The sequence below is a fragment of the Tachyglossus aculeatus genome, chromosome 7, assembly GCF_015852505.1.
Source record: "Tachyglossus aculeatus isolate mTacAcu1 chromosome 7, mTacAcu1.pri, whole genome shotgun sequence".
Classification (NCBI taxonomy): domain Eukaryota; kingdom Metazoa; phylum Chordata; class Mammalia; order Monotremata; family Tachyglossidae; genus Tachyglossus; species Tachyglossus aculeatus.
The window spans coordinates 49,960,189-49,970,619 of record NC_052072.1 but is presented as its reverse complement, the minus strand read 5'-3'; the positions used below and the strand labels follow the sequence as shown (position 1 = coordinate 49,970,619).

At 41.8% G+C, this 10,431-nt stretch overlaps 1 protein-coding gene across 1 annotated transcript in view; it reads left to right on the top strand.

Annotated features, from left to right (window-relative positions):
* Window positions 1–3,001: 3,001 nt before the first annotated feature.
* LOC119930634 (germinal-center associated nuclear protein-like) overlaps window positions 3,002–10,431 on the top strand; it is a 68,622-nt gene continuing 61,192 nt past the window's right edge. The window contains exons 1-5 of the mRNA XM_038749173.1: window positions 3,002–3,164; window positions 3,342–3,467; window positions 5,796–5,901; window positions 6,009–7,079; window positions 10,125–10,336. Coding sequence (XP_038605101.1) covers window positions 3,342–3,467; window positions 5,796–5,901; window positions 6,009–7,079; window positions 10,125–10,336 — 1,515 coding nt within the window. The 5' untranslated portion in view covers window positions 3,002–3,164. The remainder of the gene's footprint in view (window positions 3,165–3,341; window positions 3,468–5,795; window positions 5,902–6,008; window positions 7,080–10,124; window positions 10,337–10,431) is intronic.

Here is a 10,431-nt window from a genome sequence, read left to right as displayed (position 1 = left end):
TCCTGACCACAATATCGTGCGAGGCCTGGAAAAATGACTCATTTTCCAACAGAAAACTTTTGAAATTAGTCCTCATCCAGCATTTCAATCGGACTAAAATTGAGGCTATAATATATACTTTCCACAGTAAGGGATGTTTCTATAATTTAAAAACTGGAACTTGGGATATAGTTTAAGGCCTCGACTCTGGAGTATCTCTGTATTATTCCCTGGGCAGGTGAAAAAAAGAATTAAATTATAGAACATGATTGAAAAGAATTACTCTCCAAGCATCAGGGAAGAGAAATAAGAAATATAAAATGTTGGAAGTATCAAAGTCGCACAGGAAGCTCAGGAAATGACTCAGTAGGAACATTTGTTTGCAAATAAAAGGACTGGCTTCCAACTGAGCCCTCAAAAGAACAAAAATGGAATTTTTAAAAAATCTAGGACAGATTTTTGTTTGTGTGTGATATTGCCATAATGGCTAAAAGAAAATACAATCCAAGGGAGTATCCTACTATTTTGAAAGAGTAATTAAAATTAAAATGACAGTTGCAATTCAGAGAGAGATATTCAGGTCAGACTGCTGGCTGGCATCAGGAATCAGAAAGAAAGTAACGCTGGAGAATCTTGCTGTTATCAGACTATTATATTTGAGTTCACTTAACAATGCCCTAATGAAAAATGATTTACAGTAATTTGAAGACATAGGTTACAAAGGCAAACCAATTCTTAAAGTAACTAGCACTGTAACAGGTTACTATTTCTTCCCTCGAACCCTTCATCTAGGGATAGTAAGAAAAGGGCACTTGTAAAATATTTGCCTTCCATTTTTAATCAAATAATCAAATTTAATTCCATTGTTTAAAAGAAATACCTGCATTGAGCATTTGGATCTTTGGAGATTTACCCTTTTCCCGAGGAAACCATCAGATCTTCAAGCCTATTCATGTTGAATAAAATGCAGAGTAGTAATTTGGTTTCTTAAGAGGTGCACTGATCCTGGAGTTATAATTTAAGCCATTGCTTAGTGCCCTCCCCGCACCCCCAAAGTTGATATAAGAATCAGGGCAAAAATCAGCAGCATTTATATGCCCTTGCTTGACTCAAAGAGCAAGCAGTTCTATTAAGATGGAGGTGGGAAGCTGATTTCTTAATTGATCCCTGCTGAAGCCCTAGTGAGGCCTAGCAGAAAGGCTACACGGTTGCCTGCCTTGTGACCCTGGACAAATCACTTAACTTTGGTTTTCAGCTTACTCATCTGTAAAATAGGGATAAAATCAGCGGCATTTATATGTCCTTGCTTGACTCAAAGAGCAAGCAGTTCTATTAAGATGGAGGTGGGCAGCTGATTTCTTAATTGATCCCTGTCGAAGCCCTAGTGAGGCCTAGCAGAAAGACTACAGGGTTGTCTGCCTTGTGACCCTAGACAAATCACTTAACTTTGGTTTTCAGCTTACTCATCTGTAAAATAGGGATAAAATCAGCAGCATTTATATGTCCTTACTTGACTCAAAGAGCAAGCAGTTCTATTAGGATGGAGGTGGGCAGCTGATTTCTTAATTGATCCTTGTCAAAGCCTTAATGAGGCCTAGTAGAAAGGCTACAGGGTTGTCTGCCTTGTGACCCTAGACAAATCACTTAACTTTGGTTTTCAGCTTACTCATCTGTAAAATAGGGATAAAATCAGCAGCATTTATATGTCCTTCCTTGACTCAAAGAGCAAGAAGTTCTATTAAGATGGAGGTGGGCAGCTGATTTCTTAATTGATCCCTGTCGAAGCCCTAGTGAGGCCTAGCAGAAAGGCTACAGGGTTGCCTGCCTTGTGACCCTGGACAAATCACTTCACTTTGGTTTTCAGCTTACTCATCTGTAAAATAGGGATAAAATCAGCAACATTTATATGTCCTTGCTTGACTCAAAGAGCAAGCAGTTCTATTAAGATGGAGGTGGGAAGCTGATTTCTTAATTGATCCCTGTCGAAGCCCTAGTGAGGCCTAGCAGAAAGGCTACAGGGTTGTCTGCCTTGTGATCCTGGACGAATCACTTAACTTTGGTTTTCAGCTTACTCATCTGTAAAATAGGGATAAAATCAGCAGCATTTATATGTCCTTACGTGACTCAAAGAGCAAGCAGTTCTATTAGGATGGAGGTGGGCGGCTGATTTCTTAATTGATCCCTGTCGAAGCCCTAGTGAGGCCTAGCAGAAAGGCTACAGGGTTGTCTGCCTTGTGACCCTGGACAAATCACTTCACTTTGGTTTTCAGCTTACTCATCTGTAAAATAGGGATAAAATCAGCAACATTTATATGTCCTTCCTTGACTCAAAGAGCAAGCAGTTCTATTAAGATGGAGGTGGGCAGCTGATTTCTTAATTGATCCCTGTCGAAGCCCTAGTGAGGCCTAGCAGAAAGGCTACAGGGTTGTCTGCCTTGTGATCCTGGACAAATCACTTAACTTTGGTTTTCAGCTTACTCATCTGTAAAATAGGGATAAAATCAGCAGCATTTATATGTCCTTACTTGACTCAAAGAGCAAGCAGTTTTATTAAGATGGAGGTGGGCAGTTGATTTCTTAATTGATCCTTGTCAAAGTCCTAGTGAGGCCTAGCAGAAAGGCTACAGGGTTGTCTGCCTTGTGACCCTAGACAAATCACTTAACTTTGGTTTTCAGCTTACTCATCTGTAAAATAGGGACAAAATCCCTCTTATTGTCCCCACCTCTCACCAACTGGGTGTCCTTTGAGCGAAATCAAGCTCACCCTGAGGCTTTTCATGGGCCAGAAAAGGGTTAACGGAAGCCCACCACCTGACAGAGATGAAAAGCAGTTGGAATATTCCATGCCCTCTGGTAGGGGGGTTCAAAACTGACTTAAGAACACCAGAACCGTGTCTTTTAGCTACATTTTGGTAGCATCAGTGATAACTGAAAGACTTCTTCCGTTGAAGTCTGAGAGCAGTTACTGAGAGGGAAGGCTTTATCGCCAAAGGATAACCTGACCTTTGATCCGTGCCTCCTCCCGGAGGATGGAGCTCATGGATTGCGCTGTGGTGTTTGGCCACGGGTGGGAAGTGAAATGATCTCTTCAGCAACAGGATTGGAAGTCTTAGGGTCCTCCAATTTGATGCCGAGCATCTCCAGAAAGCCTGTCCTGAGCTGAGGTGGCCACAGAGGGATATTTGGTGAGGAAGGAGGTCCTCTTACAGTCAGAGAAACCATGGGTGAGGGGGCTGAAGAACAGAGTTATTGGCCCACGTATGAGGGCGGAAAGATGAAGAGATAATAGGGAATTCCAGGAGTGAAGCTTCAGGCATTGATGTTTCTCTTAACAATTTTGGGAATTCTCTTCATGGGTGTAGATGGAGAATAGAAGGGGACACGGTACTGAGCCTGAGGAACTCCCACAGAGGATGGGAAGCATGAGAAAGAAACTGAGAAGAGACATAGGAAGTGAAGCAGGAAAAGACAGCATCAGTGAAGTCAAGGTTGGATAATGTTTCCAGGAGGAGGGGGGGTGGACGGTGTTGAAGACAGCCGAGAGGTCAAGGAGGTGTTGGATGGAGTAGGGACTGTTGGATTTGGGAAGAAGGAGGTCACTGGTGACCACGTAGAGGGTGATTTCTGTGGAGTGAAGGGGGAGGAAGTCAGATTTAAAGTGTTCAAGGAGAGGACTGGAGGAGAGGAAATGGAGACAAACTCAAAGAGTGACTTTGAGTAGGTATGACTCAAAGTAGTGACTTGAGTAGGAATGGTAGGAAGGAGAAGGAGTGATAACTGGAGGGGGCCTTAGCGTCAAGGGAGAGTTTTTTTTGAAAACATGAGCACAGCATTGCTAAAATCCACCCTTTCCTCTCCATCCATACCTTGCCGTTCAAGTGCTTCTATCTGCATCTCTCTCCTCGCTGACCTTCCAGCCTCCTGCCTCTCCTCACTCCAGTCCATACTTCACTCTGCTGCATGGATTATTTATCAACAAAAACGTTCAGTCCAAGTCTCCCCACTCCTTGGGAACCTCCAGTGGCTTCCCATCCACCTCTGCATTGAACAGAAATTCCTTACCATTGGCTTTAAAGCCCTCAATCAGCTCCCCCATCCTACCTCACCTCACTGATTTACCTCTATGCCCATCCTGCTCACTCTGCTCTTCTAACTCCAGCTTACTCGCCATGCCCCTCTCATCTGTCTTGCTGCTGACATCTTTGCCCTGTCCTGGAACTCTCTCCCCCTCCATGTATGCCAGACCACCACTCCCCACCTTCAAGGCACTGTTAGAGTCATATCTCCTCCCAGAGGCCTTCCCTGATTAAACCCTTTTTTCCCTAATTCACTCTCCCATCTGCATCATCTATGCACTTGGATCTGTGACCTTTGGACATCTGATATTCACCCAGCCCCCAACCCTACAGCTCCTATTACCTACCTTTAAATTGCATATTAAAAATTATGTATATATTCATATTAATAATAATAGTTATAGCATTTGTTAAGCACTTACTATGTGCCAAGCACTGTTCTAAGCACTGGGGTAGATACAAGGTAACCAGGTTGTCCCACTTGGGGCTCACAGTTTTAATCCCCATTTTACAGATGAGGTAACTGAGGCCCAAAGAATCGAAGTGACTTGCCCAAGGTCACACAGCAGACAAGTGGTGGAGCCAGGATTAGAACCCGCATCCTCTGTCTCCCAAGCCCCCGCTCTTTCCTCTAAGCCACACTGCTCCCCTTAATTAATGTCTGTCTCCCCCCTCTAATAATAATAATAATGTGGCATTTATTAAGTGCTTACTATGTGCAAAGCACTGTTCTAAATGCTGGGGAGGTTACAAGGTGATCAGGTTGTCCCACGGGGGGCTCACAGTCTTCATCCCCATCTGACAGACGAGGTAACTGAGGCACAGACTTTGAGCAAGTCAACGTGGCTCAGTGGAAAGAGCACGGGCTTGGGAGTCAGAGGTCATGGGTTCAAATCCTGGCTCTGCTACTTGTCAGCTGTGTGACCTGGGGCAAGCCACTTAACTTCTCTGTGCCTCAGTTACCTCATCTGTAAAATGGGGATTAAGACTGTGAGCCCCATGAGGGACAACCTGATCACCTTGTATCCCCCCAGCGCTTAGAACTGTGCTTTGCACATAGTAAGCACTTAAATACCATCATTATTATTATTATTAATATTAAGTGACTTACCCAAAGTCACACAGCTGACAATTGACGGAGCTGGGATTTGAACCCATGATCTCTGACTCCAAAGCCCGTGCTCTTTCCACTGAGCCACACTGCTTCTCTAGGCTGTAAACTCGTTATGGGCAGGTAATATTTTTGCTAAATCTGTTGTATTGTACTCTTCCAAGAGCTTAGTACAGTACTGTACACATGGTAAGTGTTCAATAAATACCACTGATTGATGAGGTAGGGAAGGGCTAGGTGATGGCCAGATTATGCAGTGGGCTCTGATACTTGCTTTTAATAGTATTTCTCACTGCCCACAAGGGGAAGGGAATTTCCTTCTTCTGCTACTGGGTCTTTTCTCTCTGCCCAGTTTTCTCCTCAGGAAATCATGAAAGAAAACACTCTCAGAAACGGTCTTTGGGGGTTGCAAAGTAACTGAACATTGTGCAGGTTGACCTGGACCACTTGGAAAAGTTAAAGGTGTTAGATGTTCCCTCATGACCATTGTTCGTACAAACGTTAGGGAGGGCAACCACCACACTCCTACCAGCATCCCACTGCCATGGTTGGAAACATAATACTGGTCCGAATGGACCCGTTGGTTTGACCCAGTAATGATGTTGCTTATGCGCTTATGGTTGCTTCAGCTCCTACTAACTGGTCCTGCAAAACCAGCGAGGACAGATCCTCTTTTAAACCATCCTTATATTACCAGAGACGACTCACACCATCTCTCCATTTATGCTGGTGTTGGTAAGTTGCATGGATCTATTTTTTCTCAAGGTCCCTTAGATTATTTTCAAAGATTGCTGAATTTGACCCACCAGAGACTTGAATGTTCTGATGCCTTTGTATTGTAGAGGATCGGAAACAGAATCGAGACAAACCACAAAAAGACATGAATCAGATCAATTGTGAACTTGCGAAGCAGGATGAGACTTCCTCAGGAGCATCTGCAAAGTCAATAAGATTTCCTCACGTTGATTCTTCTGCCTGGGGAAAGGGAACTGGAAGGTCTGAAACAAACGGAACGCTTGTAGCACATTCCAAACTGGGCACTGCTAATTCAGCTGAAACAATGGATATAGGTTCAGCCGGTAAATCTGAGCACTCTACTGAACTTGAACAGCTTTTCTCTCATGTGTCTAGTTCACCTCCTGATACATTTTTTTTCAAAAGTGATGAAGAAAGGCCCACTTTTAATTCAGTTACCAGCTCCGGAGATCTCCCCAGCATTTCCCATCTAAGATACTCTTCAGGAGAACCCTCGAGGTACGTCATTAGGAAATCAAAGCCCAGTTTTCAGTTTCCAGAAAATTTAATGTTTGAATCACTTCTTGGTGCTGGGCTAGATGAAATGGAAAACCTGATGGCCCGACTACCTTGCACACATTCTTGTTCACTTAACGGTGAGCCTGAGGGACAGATAACTTCATATTTTTCTCAGGAACCGTTTTTCCCAGAGATGAGAACAAATGTTCACTTTGCCAATCGAGCAAGAAGCAGTAATTTGCCATTTTCTTTCACCTCTTCACATTCAAGTAGAAAAGCGAACAGGGCAAAAAAAGCCCCTAAGCCACCATTTCAAAGACCTATTAGCAGTTTTATAAACATACCGTCTGGGGAGTCCTTTCAAGTCAGCAAAAGAATGAAACAGGAGCAGAAAAATGTACTAGCTTCTACCAGGCCACGAAAAAGACTGCAAGATGATGCTTTAAAGAAACAAGAACATGGACCCATGGGTGACCACTCCGTAAATAAATACTTTAATCCGTTGAACAGACCATATAAAGGTGCTTTAACAAATAAGACCCAAAATAATTCTGAAACAACCGTGCAAATGACTCTATCAGAAGCAGATCAATTTGCTAAACAGCAATCAAGAAAATTTAAAAAACAGAAAACTGAATGTATGGAAAGGATAAAGAAAGGTAGGAACTACAGATGAATAAGAATTAGTTATGTTATTTCAAATAATACCTCTATACTCATTTTAGGAGCTAGTTATAACACTGTGGGTTAATGAACTTGCTTCCTTACTCTTTATACAAATAGGGCCTTCTTGCCCTTCAGATGGCATAACCAAATCTATGGTCTAGTGCAATGGTTCATAGTGAGCTTTGTTTTATAATGTATATCATTTTATTATACCTACCCTGTTTAGTATTCTAACCAATATTTTACTTTATACTTCATGTTAAGAAATATCACTAATTCTTTTTAAGGAAGAGTTATTTTCCACAAACAATAACACTTTGCTAAGATGTTGCAAGTAAATGCATGTGTTAACTTGAATTGGAAATAATTTGATATCCTACAATGCTGACATAGTCTTCAAGGTGAATAGCTCATTGTACTTCCCAAGCGCTTAGTACAGTGCTGTGCACACAGTAAGAGCTCAATAAATACTATTGAATGAATTTCTCTACATATTATTTGAAGTACTGAGTGTTCTATGGCAGTGGAGAACTTGTCCTCCAGAAGCTAGAATTGAGGTAGCTAAGGGAATTTGTCAGCCATGGAGAATTTAGAGCAAAGTTTGTGTGCAGAAGATAGGTGCTATATGACTTGGAATTATTTAATTTTCTGTGCAAAACCCAGCCTAATGGATATTCATGACAGAGTGGGAAGTAGCAGTGGTAGTGTATTTGAGTGCATCTATTTCACTGATTGATCAATCATATTTATGGAGCACCTGTTGTGTGCAGAGCATTATACTAAGTGCTTGTGAGAATATACTAGTTAGACATGATTCCTACCCTCAAGGAATTTGCAATCTAGCAGGTGAAGCACAGTGAAATAATGTGCAGATATTTGGAAGAAAGAAGGCAATATGTGTATGAGTTAGTGCAAGATAATAATAATTGTGGTATTTATTGGTTAAGCCCTGTGGTAGATACAAGTTAATCAGATTGAATGCAGTCCCTGACCCGCACAGAGTTCACAAGTCTAAGACAGAAGAAATGCCTATCAACTCTGTTTTATTGTACTCTCCCAAGCACTGAGTACAGTGTTCTGCACACAGTAAGGACTCAATAAATACAATTGATTGATTGAATAGGCATTTAGTCCCCATTTTTCAGTTGAGGAAACCGAGGTACAGAGAAGTTAAGTAACTGGCCCAAGGTTACACAGAGGATAAGTGGCAGAGTTGGTATTAGAACCCGGGTTTGAGTTCTAAAAAATAGGATATGTCAATTAGTATGTACAGAAATTCTGCAGGGTATTTGTAAGTACACAAGTGCATAGGGATATAACATAGGGGAAAGATACATTAATTGGTGAAGGCTTCCTGGAAGAGATATGACTTCAGAAGGACTTTGTAGATGGGGAGAGTTGCGGTCTGGTGAATTCAAAGTGGAGAGTTCCATGCTTGGTGATGGATGAGAACAAAATGTTGAGGCAGGAAAGAAGAGGACAGAGTACAGTGAGCAGGATAATTTAGAGGAAGGAAGAGGGCTAGCTGGTGTGTACTGAAAGGTGAGACTGGATAAATAGGAGGGAGGGAGTGGACAAAGTGCCTTAAAGCCTATGGCCAGGTGTTTCTGCTTGATATGAAGAGGAATGGGTAGCCAACAACAATTTTTAAGGAGAAGGGAGGTGTGTACAGAATGACATTTTAGAAAAATGATTCAGCTGCAAAGTGAAGTATGGACTGGAGGCAAGGTGATCTTTGAGGAGTTTCTACAGTAGTCAAGTTGGCATGTGACAAATGTTTGGACTAACGTGGGGATCATTTGGATAGAGAAAAAAAAGTGAATCCTGGAAATATGGAGGAAAAATCAGCAAGATTTAGTGACAGACTGAATGTAGGGGTTGAACGAGAAGGAGAAGTCAAGTATAATGCCAAGGTTATGAGTTTCAGAGATGGGAAGGGCAGTGCTTAGTACAGTTCTCTGCACACAGTAAATATTCAATAAATACCACTGTTAGATTAATCATTTCCCCACTCTATTAAGTACCCAATGCTCCATCTCCACAGCACTTGGGTAGCAGCGTGGCTCAGTGGAAAGAGCCCAGACTTGGGAGCCAGAGGTCATGGGTTAAAATCCCAGCTCCACCACTTGTCAGCTGTGTGACTTTGGGCAAGTCACTTACCTTCTCTGTGCCTCTGTTACCTCATCTGTAAAATGGGGATGAAGACTGTGAGCCCCACGTGGGACAACCTGATCACCTTGTATCCTCCCAAACGCTTAGAACAGTGCTTTGCACATAGTAAGCACTTAACAAATGCCATCATCATTATTATTATTATTATTATATGTATACTTGTTTGCTTTCCCTATCTGAAATTTATACTGAGGGCAGGGATGATATATACTTACTCCATTTTACTCTCCCAAGTGCTTCTTAATCCAGTATCCTGCCCAGAATATGTGCTCAGTAAATAATATTGATTTACTGAGCAAATCCAAGTTGAAATGATATATTAAAATGGTTTGGAAGGTGGAGAGACCAGTGGAGAGAGAAGAAAATGAGCATGAGGTTGGCGGTGAGAGAGATGAGAACGAGGCACTAAGAGCAAGTTGGATTGAGTGGCGCAAAGAGTCTGCATTAGAGTGTAGTGGGACAGGGATGAGGATAAATAGTGGGAAGAGAGTTGATTAAGTGTCTTGAAGTCAATGGTCAGGAGTTCCTTACTTGATGCAGAGAGGACTGGGTGATCTGAAATTGCAGGTCTTGCATTATAAATACCTTGAAAGCAGGGACCAAGGCTACTAATTCTCTTGTAATCTGCCAAGCCCTTAATGTAGTACTCTGCACAGAATTGAAGCTTATAAAATACTAGAATTGATTTGATTTTGCAAATATAAACTCCCGGTGTTAAATTTTACTTCTTCACCATCTGTATTTTCCCAGTTTTTCTACTTGTTTTGGAATTTCCAGTTTTACAGGTGCAACATTTGCTTCTAATGGAAAATCTTCCGAATTGATTTACTGATTTGATAAACTGTCCATTTTTTTTTTCCTCCCAGACACAACCAGCCTTTTTCCTCATCAGAATCAAAACAGTGGGAAATCGGACTGTTTGTTGCCGAATGGCCGCACTGCAATTCAGTGTAAACATATTCCTTATCACCTTAATAACAAGGTTGTTCTGAAAAAGTATTTTAGTCAATTTGGAAAGGTGCAGGCGGTCCATATCAAGCGCAACAAATACATGGCAGTTATCTACTTTGGTGATCATGTAAGTATTCAGAATGGTAAACTGAAAAATGTGCAGATCATGAAAAGTGTAGCTGAAATGGAAAAATTAAATTAATTAAACTAATTAAATTAAAT